Source organism: Pimephales promelas, chromosome 7 (genome assembly GCF_988280905.1).
Source record: "Pimephales promelas chromosome 7, fPimPro1.hap1.1, whole genome shotgun sequence".
NCBI classification, from domain to species: domain Eukaryota; kingdom Metazoa; phylum Chordata; class Actinopteri; order Cypriniformes; family Leuciscidae; genus Pimephales; species Pimephales promelas.
In genome coordinates this window covers 28,901,920-28,916,932 of record NC_142775.1, presented here as the reverse complement: position 1 = coordinate 28,916,932, position 15,013 = coordinate 28,901,920, and the positions used below count along the sequence as shown (strand labels likewise).

Below are 15,013 nucleotides of genomic sequence, written 5' to 3'. Positions count from 1 at the left end.
GTTGCACGTGCACAGTTGCAGTCCTCACCTGGAAAAAGATCAGTGCACCTCATGAAGGTCTCCCAGTAGATGAGGCCAATGGCATACATGTCCACCTGTTTCAAAGCCGACTCGCAGTCCCTGAGGTTCACCGCTCCCTCCAGCACTTCCGGCGCCATGTAACGGATGGTGCCCACCTAGACAGCAGAACAGAGCAGGTGTGAGGGGAAAGGTGCTCTCATGTTGGGTCTGGATCAGCAGTTCTGGACACCTCATTCTCAGGTGAATACCAACATGGCCTAAATTTCCGCAGCTTCAGGTTTGTTATAATGTTCCAGTTAAGTGAGTGTTTATGTGCTGACCTCACTGATGGCGGCGTTTTCCTCTTCACCAGGCCGTACGAGGCGATTCCCTGTCAGTTTCATGGACAGACCAAAATCGCTAATCACACTCGTGCCATCGTTCTTCACCAGAACATTACGGCTGTTTAGATCCCGGTGTGACACGGCAGGTTTATATACATCTGTGAAGAAATTGTGGTTTCACACAGTTGTTTCATAGAATCATCAAGAGTGTTACACCTCTAATGATGTGAAAGTAAAACAATCTATCCTTAAAAGCGGTCACCTCTTTATGCACTCCCTTACGAAAAAGAAGTATATTTCAAGTTCATTTTATGTAGTATACTTAAGTAATGTTCAAGTATATTTTAAGTATAGATTAGGTAGTAAGTATACAAATGTCACTATGTAAGTGTACTATTTTAATACCGCTTGGGACTAAATTGGCCCACTTTTAGTACATAAAAGTATATGTTTAAGTGTACTTGTAACAGTAAGTGCACAACTAATTCATAATTATGTATCTCATGTGTACTGCAAGTGAATTTATGGGTATACTAGCAGTTTACTTTTTTACTGTAATACTTATGCAAGTATACTTTGAATAGTTAATTATACTTTTAAGTATTTCTGGATCAAAAGATTGAGTACAAGAACATACTTGCTTTTCTCTCAGTATAAGTCAAGTACACTTAAGTGTAATTTGAAGTATACTTCTGAGAAGTGCAGGAAAAATAAACTGAAAGTATACTTTCTTATTTTTAGTTTAAAAGAAGTATACTAATGGCACACTTGAATAAACTTCTTTTTCGTAAGGGACTAGTGGGGAAGTATCTGATTTTTTAAAGAAATTAATATTTTTATTCAGCAATGATGCATTAAATTTATAAAAATTGACAGTAAATACTTTTAAATTGTTAGTAAATATTTCTATTTAAAAAAAAAAACACTTTTCTTTTTAACTTTTTGTTCATCAAATAATCTTGCCAAATATATTAATATATCTAATATGTTTCTTGAGCATCAAATCAGCATATTAGAATGATTTCTAAAGGATCATGTGACACTGAAGACTGGAGTAACGATGCTGAACATTCAGCTTTGCCATTAAAGGAATAAATTACAATATTTTCAAATTCAAAATAAACAGTTATTTTAAACTGTAATTATGAAGCCTTGGTAAGACTTGTTTAAAAAGAAAATCTTACCAACTCTAAACTTTTGAACGATAGAGTATGAATACACTACTGGACATTTTTAGACAATTTAAATAAATCAGTGTTTTAAGAGACTCCACAGGGCCAAAAGGAACCCATATATTGTTTTTTTTTTTTTTGGAGTCTTTACAAACCACTTGCACAACAGAACCAACAGAGGGCGCTGTCAGAAGCACATGATGTGAGTAATAATTTCAGAATGAATGCCCTCTCTCCCAGTCATCCCCCCATCCTCCACATGCTGGCTGTCTGGCTCTAAAGTTCAGCCAGTAATGAGGGCAGTGGCAGAGCAAACTGAACCGCGGCTGTACCGAGATCAGCTCATAATGACGGCAGACGCAGGAAGCTGGTGGACAGCTGCTCTGAGATCTGTTCGTAATGAGGGCAGGACTAGAGACAGAGAGGGAAATTAACTTGAGATCTGATGAGCTGCAGAATCTGTAGATCTCTGGCGACGCTCCAGCACCCAGAGAAACATGAGGAGCGTGACGCACAAACTAGCAAAGTGTTATCTCTTTTGCACCGCGTTCTGGCCCTTTAAGGCAAGACACTACAGTCAAAACCATGTTTTAAAGCAAACAACTGTCTTATACTGGGCAAAGTATTGTGATATCTATTAGTAAAACATGTCCTGTCTTACCTCAAGGATCATTGGAAGAGCCAAAGACTCAATTAGAATTGAGCATGTAGTTTTATTGCCTAATTAAAAACCCTGAGCCTCTCTTTCATTTCAGACAATGTTTTAGGTAACTGACATACATCAAACTGAACATCTACATAAAATATTTCTTCCAGCTGTGAAACTCCAGTGTGTACGCGCTCAGCATTATGAACTACACGCTGTCGTTCTGTTGAAGAGTCATAAAAAATGAATAGTCTGAGATTTACGTTACAGAAAACATTCTGTCTGACCCAGATGTGCCGATTAGAGAAGGCAGCCTCCTTTTGACGCAGTCCACTGGCCCGCCGATGGTCTTTGGGTGGATTCTCCAAGCTTTTTTTAACCCATGTGGTTAGACACACATTCCTGCTGGGCTACAGCATTAAAGGGGTTCTTCACTGCTAGCAAAATGGGCTTTCAATAAAACTTGGCAGCATATGCAGTAGATTTTTTTTCTTTTTAAATCTGTGCTACATGACTAAAGAAAACAAAGATCATTTTTCCTCTTTTGCCAAATAGGTAGGAAAACCCATAATGCACCGAGCACGTTTCCATCCAACCATTTACATTTACTACTTTATAACTTACTTTTCAAAGAAAGTCCTGGATCTGTCAAAAGTCCGCTGGATGACACATTTTACGTCATCCAACAGACTATTGCTGACAAATAAATATGAACCCATCTGTCCAGGTAAAAAACATTGTTCATTTCCATATAGAACTGTAACAATACAAAGTGGGTCAAAAATCGGCAAACTAACACTTTGTTGTGTCTACAGAACTCAAGAACCATTTACTAACGAAAGCAGCACATCGAGAAAATGAGGACAACAGAACATTCACCTTGACCAAAACTGTATTCAACCTCAATTTTTCGTCTACATGACTATTAAAATGCTTGTCATATATTATATGAACACATCTGCGCCTTCAGGTCATGTTATGATTTATAGCTCCCACAAGACTCATGCTAAATGATATGCCAATCAAATTCATGGTAAAGTCTGTTAACACTGAAAATGAAAGAGAACTACTTTCTTATTTGAAGGAACTCAGATATCAAACGAAAGATATCAAAAGATATCAAATTCTTTTTTTAACAGAATTTTAAATAGCGATGAATGTATGATCTTCTTCAAAGTCTCCTTGTGGTCAGATGACACGTTCATATGTTTGTATTGCAAGCTGGTACAAAATGGAAAAAGGGTCACATTATGCTTTATTTCTCCCATGAGGCAAAATTATATGCCCATTACACCTGTGATGAGTGAGACATCAATTCTTAGCCTAAACATACCTTTTTATTATTATATTTTATTTTAAAACGTTTTTAAAAGTATCTTAATCTCACCCAGCTGCATTTAATGAAACAAAAATATAATACAATTTAAAATACCCTGTTTTCTAATTAAATGTATTTATTCCTGAAATGTCAAAGCTGAATTTTCAGCATCATTACTCCAGTATTGAGTGTCACATGATCCTTCAAAAACCATTCTAATAGCTGATGTGATTATTAAGAAACATTTCTTATTATAATCAATGTTGAAAACAGTTGTGCTGTTTAATATTTTTTTGAAAACGTGATCTTTTTTTTTTCTGGATTCTTTGATGAATAGTTGTAAAGAACAACATTTATTATAAATATACATTTTTGTTATATTATAAATATATTTACTTTCAATATAATGTGTCCTTGCTGAATTTAAGTATTCATTTCTTAAAAAAAAAAAAAGAATTCAGATACTTCCACACTAGCGTATGAAGATGTGAAATCAATCAGGGTCAGATGGTTGTTATACTCTCACATCATTCAAGGTGTGAACCGTGAAACATTTCTTTAATTTGCTTAAATTCTTGGAATCTTTGATAGAAAAAAAAAATATGTTCAAAAGAACAGCATTTATTTGAAACGGGTCTCGTATGTAGCAGCATCCTTGCTGAATGAAATTATTAAAATCTTACTGACCCCAACCTTGAACAGGAGTGCATTTTGTTTTACTCATTTATGATCCCAATAAAAAAAAAATCTAATCCATTCCTAATAAATAAAATCAGTCAAGTTCTGCCCTACATCTTTTAAAATTATGCACTATAAATATATTTTTTTTAACAACACACTTCACCTTAAAACACAGATATCAAGTGTTTTTTAGCATTTAAGACTGTATTCCTTCAAACGGGCAGCAAAATACTGTATACTGCCAGGTGGTGGAAAATGAGAAAGTATTTGAGTTAAGGATGTGAGCCTCACCTCCTCTCAGGAGCTCAGTGTGCAGGTAGGCCAGTCCTCTCGTGAGCGAATGTGACAGACGACAGCAGCTCACCCAGTCCAATGTGTGCAGACTCAGGTACCGACACAGAGAGCCCTACAAAAACAATCACAGTACAATTAAACCAGCACACACACAACCTGTAACTCCTGAAACACGCCACTAAAGGGATTGTAAAAGAACATGGGAGTGATGATGGTTATAGCAGGAACTCTTTGGTTGCAGAAAATAAGAACTGCACTTCTAACTCTGCTCTACAACAATGTTACTTCTTTTCCCCAGAACTCAGCATTGCTTTTATATCAGCATTTCAAATCTCTAGAGTAGATATGAAGCTTATAAAGCTCTTGAATAATGGATTGGAGCTTCAACAAAGTTGTAATGTAAAGCCGCCCGCAAACTTATCACTGCCTCAGGGGTATTAGGCAATGCAATTAAAACTAGTCAACAAACATAACAGAGAATTTTTTTTCCAAACTAAACTATTAAATAAGACTGTAGATTAGATTTGATTAGTTAAACAGGAAGTGTTTGAACATGCGGTACACACAAGCTTCTGTAGAGAGGCAGATGTAATTATGTGGGTTGTAGAAATATCCATAACTGTCAAACTAAGAACAAACTCATGGTGGGGCGAATACTGTGGCATTCTGCATTGAATTGTTAGGTCACTAAGGCCACTTTGTGCAATAACCAATAATATCAGTCTGGAATACAGAGTGTATATATAAAGAATATGCCAGTTGCCCTATACAAAACAAATATTTACATGTAAATTGTATTGATCCAAAAAAAAAAAAAAGGATATTATGATATAGTTACAAAATACAATCAACTATTAACATATAAGGTAACATAATATGGTTAAAACATATTAAAACTAAAATCAACAACAAATGTTTTAAAAAATATTAACATTTAAGGTAATATTCAAATATGGCAACAATATAACTTAAATATTTTATTTTTGTCGGCACTGATAGCCTCATAGGCAGCACACGACATATGGTGCGACATATAGTGCGACCTTTCCTTTACCACTTCACTTCCTGTCTGCTTACGGTCCAATAAAAATAAAAGGCCCAGAAAAAAAAAGAAAAAGAAAAACTAAAACTAAAATAAACATCACAATTTAAAATGTACAAAATGATTAACATACCTGTACAATGTAATATTATTATTTTACCTTAAATGTTAATGTATATATATATATATATATATATATATATATATATATATATATATACTTCTTGTTTATTTGTATTGTATTTAGTTGTATCGCAAACAGCTTCTGTGTTAAACTGAGCTGAATGCTACCGATAACAGTACACAGACCAAGAGATTTTTGACCCATCATCTAGGATGGAGGGGTAAAAGAGAAAACGAACAGACTGCAGGGCGCTCTGGGTAGAGGAATGATTATCTACCTGTAAGTGTACATCAGAGCCATAAAAGCCAATCACTTTCCCTTAAGCCCTGCCTGAGTCTTCTTGTTACCATAGCGACAGGGGAAACGATGTTATCCCCGGACACTGGCCTCCCTGGCATTCCTTCTTTCTAGCCATGTGTGACAGACAGAACATTGACTGAAACAGACACAGGCCTTGTTCCAAAATGCAGTGAGCTGCTTTTCTGTCTACTGTAATGTCTTCTAAGCATCCTAATGGACAGGAAAGCCCTATTAGTTATTATTCAGAGTGCTTTTCAGGCATATGTGCCACACAAAACAGCAAAAATGTAAAATTCAAAGAAGTCTTGATTTATAATTGATTTCATTGAAGATCTTAATATATTGCTAAAAACTCCATGACTCTATGATCCTCTTCTAAATGTTTCTATTCATACTTTTCAACACTGAATAATTTAAACTGACATTTCTCTCTGTTGCAGGATTTTTTTCTCTTGCAGTGCATTCTGGGCTGCCTAGGAATTTAGAATTTGGACAACACAAGTTCTTTTGTAATATCCGTTTAGCTACAGTAAACTAACTAAAGCCATTTTTTAATAATATCCTGCAGGAAGTGACATAATCTTTGGTAGGAAAACAAGAGCACAAACATTAGCAATTGGTTGGATTAATTCTGTGAATTATAAATTGCTTTGTCTCTCACTCTAAAACTTTGTTGACAAAAGTTGACAGAACTTGACAACCTCATGCAACTCTCAATCACTCACTAAACAGTGGGTAACTTTAGCTTTTTATTTCCATCCAGTTAATTTGCGACAATGTTATTTTATTGAAAAAAATATTGAGTGTGAAATAACAAAGATATAGTAATTTGTTTTACAGTTGCAGAGTTCAAAAGGTACAGCATATCAGGATTAACCCAAAGAGCTTTTAGGGTGTGTTACACTTTGGTACTTCGTACTTGGTTCCTTTGGTCCGGAGGAAAACATTTAGTCCTGGTCCGCTTAGCTTCCACATTGGCATTTTAAAATCGAACCTAGATACCGAACCTAAAGGCGTAGGGATAAGTTCACAACAATACAAAGTTCACAAGCTCACAAAACAATACTGGGTGCTGGTATTTTGGCCAGCTGAGAACTCGTGAAGAGCTTATAAAATGTGTGAAGGAGTCAAAACAGTGGCAGGAATCCTTCCGTCACACACACAAATAAAGATCTGCTGCGAGGAGACGCAGTTTTGATGCCTGCCTCATTTTCCTCATCTTATATTTCATTCGAATGGCACAAGAGTTGGTTTGGAAGTGGACTGAGACCCATATTTTCAGTGGTCCGCTTTTTTGGCAGCGTTCACACTTTAAAATGAGCCATTGTGCGAATTGCTCTGTTAGTGCGGTTAATTTGATCTAACCAAACATTGCCAAGTGTGAGAACACAACCTTAGTTTCAGCCTAAAGGGAACCTTCAACTCATCATGTCTAAATATGAAGTGAACATTCACCTACAAGGGTTTTCCCTGTACTTGGCCTCTAGGCTATAGTATGAGTTCATTATATAATTCATACATTAGAAGTAAAACAGGACAAGATCAAACCCAGCACTGTCTCACGGAGTGAAGTCTGTCTGCAACCAGACATAATAAAGGTGTGTCTCATTCCTCACTGCCATTCAAAAGGCCCAGGTGGGTAGAAGAGGCGTACTCACAGACAAACTTGCGAGTTATAACATGTCAAACAGGAATGTACAGGGGGAAAAAAACTTGCACAGAATCTGGGGTTTTATTGTGCGAGTTCTGAAAGCTGAGTGGCTAAGAATGAATTGAGCCTGTTGATAGTGCTGTTTATTGGCATGTTCTGTCTTGCATTGTTTTAGCACCTGATTAAAGGCATTATGAAAATTGGATAACAGCACAAACATGCCCAAAGAATTTGTGCAGAGTGAAATTAAAACTCTTTGAGTTCGAGGTTGTCAAGGACGCGTCGGTTACTGCAATCTGACGTACTTTACTGGGAATGTAAAGCATCACTTCATCAGTGCAATCCAGACAATTGTATTAACTAAGAAAGAAGCTGACAGTACACTGAGTGATAATATATACACAGTTATAACAATGTTCTGCATCATCGCCTTGTTCTCTGTTCTCTGATGCGCGTTCGTGACTCTCCTATTCAAACTCATTCATCAAAATGAACAAATCTTTTCCCGAGTCAATTTGTTCATTTCGTTCGTTTAATGAACCAAATGACACGAAAAAAGATTTGTTCATTTTGATGAACGAGTTTGAACAGGAGAGTCACGAACGCGCATCAGAAAACAGAGCAAGGCAACCATTTAAACTTTTAAAACTTAAACTTTTTTTTTTTTTAATGAGCGATTGTTTTGCTTGGTAAGACCCTTACTTATCATCTGGAATCATTTAAAGCCCTTTGAACAGTTTGCAGTTGCCACTGAAACTGTCTTTTGGACCTTGAACCGTTTGGTTACCAGTAAAATGCATTATACGGAGAAAAATCCTGGAATGTTTTCATCAAAAACCTTAATTTCTTTTCGACTGAAGAAAGAAAGACATGGACATCTTGGATGACATGGGGGTGAGTAAATTATCAGAAAAGTTTTTTTTTTTTTTTTTTTAAAGAGAACTACTCCTTTAAGTATAATGTAAAAATATGTATGAAATATGAAATGATTAATGCACTATTAGTATTAAACTATTAAGTATGAAATACTTCACACAAAAGTGGCACAACTGTTTAGTTTAGGAGAGGAGACATCTTTATCTGACGTAATGGCAGATGGATACAGAAAAATTTAAAATAATAAAAGTCATAGAGAGAGAAAGACAAACAAACAGGCACAGGGGCGGCTAAAACACAAAGCCGACATCCAAGTCACCCTTCTGATACTGCCTGCTGGAAATCCATCTGAATCATGGATAAAAATATCTAGCCAGATAGCGGCAGGACATTCGATTCCACTCCCGACTTTGACAGAAATAGTCAGGAGAGACCAATGAAACGGAGATGAGGAATAAAGGACAAATGAAGGTAAAATGGAAAACTACACCAAGCAGGGCAGCCAGGCACCAGAGCGTGTCACAAACAACTTTAAGGATGAGAGAATGAGGGCTTGAACTATAGCAATACTCACATGAGGGTAGTACTCCATGACCAGCAGGTACTCCATCCGCCCATCTGCCGTGAGACGCTCATCGCCAACGATAAAACGAGCAATGTTCTCATGCTCCAGAAGAGGGATTCGGTAGATGGAGCGCTCATTCACGAAGTTTTGCCGGTTGGCATAAGTAAAAACTTTTACAGCAACTGGGCGTTCATCAAGTGATCCTTTGTAGACAGAGCCATAGCGCCCTCGACCAATCAACTGCAAGAAAAAAATTATTCAGGTGTGAATTGTAGCAGATGTTACATGATAAACAAATGCAGATGGTTCAGGCTCATTAGAATACAATTCAAAATCAAAATATGATAATTTCTGCACATATTTGATGGAGCTAAACTCACTTCGAGGAGTTTTAAACTGTCTAAATCCAGAGACGGTTCTGATGGTGCGGCCTCTATCATGTCCATATTGTGCAGGCCCTGTTTACACTCGCCTGTAACAAACACAGTAACATTATTATGTGACCTTCATTTGCAAACAGCCAATCATAACACAGAGTACTGAATCTCACCCATCATCATGCGATAGCCGAAGAAGAGCGCCACAATCAGGACAGCTACTATGGAGACAGACGCGAGGGCGATGAAGATGGCCTCATCTCTGTGTAAAGGCTGTTGATCTTCTGGAAGAGGAGAGAAGAGACCAGAAGAAAGAGAGGCACGTTAGACCTTTAAAAATAATTTGCATTTAAGCTCATATTTAGTGTCTTTGTGTCTGAAACACCAGGATTTGAAATGGAAATTTTAAAAAAAGAATCAACATATTGTCAATTAATTAAAGAAAATAATTTTGTAAAAATGAACCAAAATGATATACTGTGCAGTAATGTCAATAGGGAAAGACCAGAGGTTTTATAAGCAAAAATGTTTCAAACTCATATTTTTGCTAAAGTGTTTAAATTCTTTGAAGAAAAAATGTGTTCTTTGAACTTTAAATAATTTTGCACTGACAAGGTTAATAAGCAACTTTATTAGACACTAGTATTCACATACAGGAACACACACTTATTGTTCAATAGTTTGGGGTTGGTAAGGTTTTTAAACACTTTGAAAAAAAGTCTCTCCTTCTCACCAAGATTGCATGTATTTGATCAAAACTACAGAAGAAAAAAATATTTGTAAAAAAAAAAAATACAATTTAAAATAATTTTCTATTTAAATATTAAAATGTAATTTACTCCTGTGATGTAAAGCTGAATTTTCAGCATCTTTACTTCACATCCTTCAGAAGTCATTCTAATATGTTGATTTACAGCTCAAGAAACATTTATTTATGTTTGATATTTATGTGGAAACTGTGATACAATTTTTTTAAGGAATCTTTGATGAATACAATTTCTTTGAATGGAATCCCTTTAAATCTATTTAATGTGCCCTTGTTGAAAAAAAGTTATCTAAATGTAATTATTATTATTAATAATAATAATGATACATTTAAAAAAAATATATCATACTTAACCCAAACATTTGAATGGTACTTCTACTTTCTAGTGTGTTTATGTACGTTTATCCCAGTAAAACTCATATTTAATGCATTGAATCCAAAACATTCATTTAATCCTTTCGGTCCAGTAACTTCATGAAGATCGATTTGAAGAATGCGATTTGGTAAATCCTGAACACACACAAATCTGTCCACCAGTTTTGTTATAAACTAAAAGTCCCCCCATTATTCCACAAAAAAAAAAATAAAAAAAATAAAATCAGGTAGAAATGTGAAGTCTGAAAATGTTCTGTTCTGTCATGTACTGTACGTGAGCCATACAGACTCTTGCCGCCCAAAATCCAATTAAACCCAGCAGCACTAGTTTTCTTCAGCTTCAGATTCTTTTCACTTTCCCCATTTTCTCACTCGGCTTCAGACACAGACATGTCCTTGCATACAAGAGTGAGAGCTCTGAGGCAAGAAAGCCTCTCTCACACACAAAAGAGCTAAAGAGGGAGAAAGATGAGTGGGAATGATAAAACCACAGCTATGGACTTTAGTTTCAAGCCGAGAGAAAGAGAACTAACACTTAAAATGGCAGGACAGTCTCAACAAACCTGGCCACACAAATGCTGATGATTAAATGGAACTTCAGACTAAATTGAGCTTAAAATTTTGCGCCTGAATAGCATACACATTTTAAGAAATTTGACACTTAATACAGCAGGAAATTTGAAATTTAGCTGTGTATCTTCAACGCAATGAATGCGGATGTATAGAACAAGAAAAAACAAATCAATATGCATTAAAAATCCACACGTCTGCCCATATTTTTTGAGCTGGACCCTCCCAAGTCCACTGCACCAGCTAGAACAGCATGGCTCAGAATGGTTTGGGTTTCTCAAGACAGATCAATAAATATGAGATTTAAACCACAGCATTGCGTCAGTCTGCAATCTGGTGTTGGCTTCTGGAAAGTGATCTCTCACACACACTCATATATAGCCACACTCGTTTAACGCTCAGAGGATAAAACGCAGGCATTTATAGGTATGGACATAAAAAAAAATGCTCTCTCATTCTCATGCATACATAGACACTGTTTACATGTCTTGGAGCCGTCGGCATTTAGCTCGGAGGCAGAATGTCTGAGTGTCCCTCCCTCTTCCAGACTATACCAACAATCCTGTTGTACTTCCTGTATGTCTCCCTCCGTCTATTATGAGAGCTCTCCTTCCTTTCTCACGACTCCATATTTTCTAAAATTTTAAGCTAAATAAGATTACTTGATGTTTTTGAAAGAAATTTTTAATGCTCACCAAGACTGCATGTATTTGATCACAAATAAAGTTCTTCTTTTGTCATGTTTTGTGCTACAACAGAAGACATAGAGTAATAAATTAAAAGACTTTGTTTCTCTATGTAGCTTTGTGTTTACTCACACACTTCACATACAGATCTGTTCTTCTGTCCTTCACATTCTTAGAGACAATCATCAGGACAGATGCAGTTTCCCTGGGTAACCAGAACTCTTCTGTGATTTCACCGACTCCCACTTATGATGCCTGCATGGCAACAGTATGCAGTCACAACCTTCCTGCAATAAAGTCTGACTTGCCTAAATTTTTGCCTATCCTCACTTTCTTTTTTCGATTTGTGTGAGACCTGTATGAGATTGAAGAGACGGCACTTAGATATGCTTTTAAAGTTATAGGTAAACGCACACACAGAGGAAAAACACTAAACCATACGAAATTAAAATGTTGTGCTCCACACTGTAAAAATTTTCATGATGTTTGCCAAATCAATTTAGATAATTTATGTGGTTCAAATAACATTATATTTTGAGTTTCTGAAGATTAAACCAATCTCCTCATTAGCCGCGTTTCCACTGCCGGGCTAGGGCCGGGCCAGGGCTTACAGCGAGCCGAGCCGAGCCAGTGGCCTCGGGCCTCAAGCACCAGACTTGCGTTTCCACTGCCGGGCCAGTAGCCCCGTAGCACTGCCCTAAACCCCGCCCCTAACACGCCTTTCTGGATCAAACGACATACAACCCAATGCATTTCAGCTGATATTATGTATTTATTTATTTTTTAAGTTAGGAAGATAGCATGTATATTAACTCACCGGCCGTGGCTGCAATAGTGTCCTGCGAGTCGCCAATACAATACAATACTGCGCCCGCAACTTTTGAATTTTTTCCTGAACTTGAAGGGTTGCTCGTATATTTTCTAGATCATATATATTTTTACCATTCATGACTCTCGCGGTGCTCTCCGCCATTTTGAAAAGGTCAAAGTTTATCTCATCTCGGCATTTCGTCCATCAAAATATTATACGAGTTGCCCAGTGGAAAATACCACAGGAGGGGGTGTCAATGTGCATTTTCCATGTCGGCCTTTGGTATTTACCATAATTACCATAGCACATGAACGCACCATAAGCCCCAGAACTGACAGTGGAAACGCAACTGGCCCTGGCACGTAATAGCACGGCTCGGCCCTGGCCCGGCAGTTGAAACGCGGCTATTGTATTAACTCAATCTTTCAGTTTCAATTAACTTAAAATTAAGGCAACCGGGTTAGTTACTTTTTTAAAAAAAAGTTAAACCAATGTTAAATTTGAAACCATTTATGTTAATATATTCCTTAACACTGACAAAAATACCGATGACTCATCCTGCACTATACAGATTTCTGTCCAATCAAATGTTATAAAAGCTCTCTAGAGTTTGGTTTTACTATACTTTTAATGGTTTTCTTATAAAGAAGTACATCATGATGACCAGTTTGTGCAAAGAAAGAACAAAACAAGGGTCTTATATTAAAATTCAAAAGAAAGAGGTATTCAAAAAATACTTTAAATCAAGAAGACACCAGGAAAACCGATGTATGAAAGCACTGGAATGATGAATAATTTTTCCCTGAAGTGATTGTGTTCTGATTATGAGTACCACACAGGGTATTTTCTAACAGAGAGGCAGTCACGTCTTACACGTGCATCCAATTCATCATACATAGCCTGTGAGTTGGTAGTCTTTGAAATTCTCCCACAGAGACACCAGGGAGACTCTAATAGGAATCATTCATGAGCAAGCAGACTTTCATGCTGCCATTACATTAACAGGACTCAACATCACTACCTGATCCCCCCTACCAGCAAGGACAACGAGAAAAGGCACTCGAAGGGAATTCTCTGGCCTACATTCAGCTTTAAGTGTAGGATGGAGGTGAAGGGAGTGAGGGAACCTGACAATCTACATTCATATATTCTTGTTCCAGATAAACACAACATGGCTGAAATCTGCCTTTAACCACTATTAACTTCAGATCCAGTCTACAGATGGCAACTTTCCTGAAGGTCAGCTTTTCTGAAACCTTGCAACCATTCAGAACCACCAAAAAATTGGCAATAGCAAGCGCATAGCAACACACACAAACAAACCTGCTTTTCAGAGACTGGCAAAAATTCACATGAATGGTCATGGACTGTCATGCTACAAAAAATGATTTTTGATCTATGATTTGGAAGGCCCTTGTTGCATTGCACTCATATTGTTATTAGGGCTGCACACAAATAAATTTACACTACCACGGGTTGTTAAATGCTTGATTTTGATGGGCTGACAAACGGTCTAATCATTATTTTCCAGTAAATGATTTCAAACGAATTAGACATGTAAGCTATGAAGCTTTGTCAACAACATTACAGTCACATATCATTTCACCAAAATATTTCAGTCATTTCAAAGGTCCTTAAACCTAAGACAGAAAATGAACCAAACCCCACAAAGACACTGATCAAGCAAATGACAAAACCATAAGATAAAAATAACATGCAAGGCAAACAAGATATGCGGCAAGTGCCAATCAACAGTACATTCTTTTTGTAAACTTTGAGCACTTCTCTCTGCCTCCTGATACAATCATATTTTGAGTGATTAATCGGCCAAAAAAAGTGAAAGATAATAACAATTATAGCATTATTTATTCTTGTGGCCACGATAACAGTGTAGCGAATTGTGACAGCTCTAGTTGCACTATATCAAAATTGACTTTATCAGACTGGTTTACCTGCACAATTATTTAAATACAGTTTCATCAAGCTAACTCATTCTCGGTTCTCAAAATACTCTTGCCATTCACTGTGAAAAGGTTAAGGTTAAAATAGGCAAAGCTAATGAATAAATTAATTAAGGGAAAAGAGCAGATGCTTGTTCGCTCACAGCTCCGCTGGCAGACAGCTCATCAGCAACAATAAAATGATGGACTCAATCTGGCGAGCACAAGCACAACTACAGCGTTTTTGGCACATACTGTTGTGGAATTTACTTCTTACAGACACACACGTACACAGACACACTGCTGGATATAAGCTCAGTGGCACAGCTCAGAGCATAGCTTCTAGACAGGAAGAGACAGACTTTGATCATTCTGTAATCATTCAATAATCCCCGTTATTATCTATAACTGCATTAAAAGCACAACAGTGAGTCAAGGGTAAAGTAATCAGATTACTTTTTTTCAAGTAATTAGT

General features: G+C 36.8%; 1 protein-coding gene across 1 annotated transcript in view; it reads right to left on the bottom strand.

The window, feature by feature from the left end:
• The window catches only part of bmpr2b (bone morphogenetic protein receptor type 2b), a 67,483-nt gene that overhangs the window by 9,216 nt on the left and 43,254 nt on the right, over positions 1-15,013 (bottom strand). Inside the window, exons 4-9 of the mRNA XM_039683646.2 lie at positions 9,564-9,674; positions 9,394-9,485; positions 9,023-9,253; positions 4,453-4,567; positions 342-502; positions 29-176 (exon numbers count right to left, since the gene is read on the bottom strand). Coding sequence (XP_039539580.2) covers positions 29-176; positions 342-502; positions 4,453-4,567; positions 9,023-9,253; positions 9,394-9,485; positions 9,564-9,674 — 858 coding nt within the window. The remainder of the gene's footprint in view (positions 1-28; positions 177-341; positions 503-4,452; positions 4,568-9,022; positions 9,254-9,393; positions 9,486-9,563; positions 9,675-15,013) is intronic.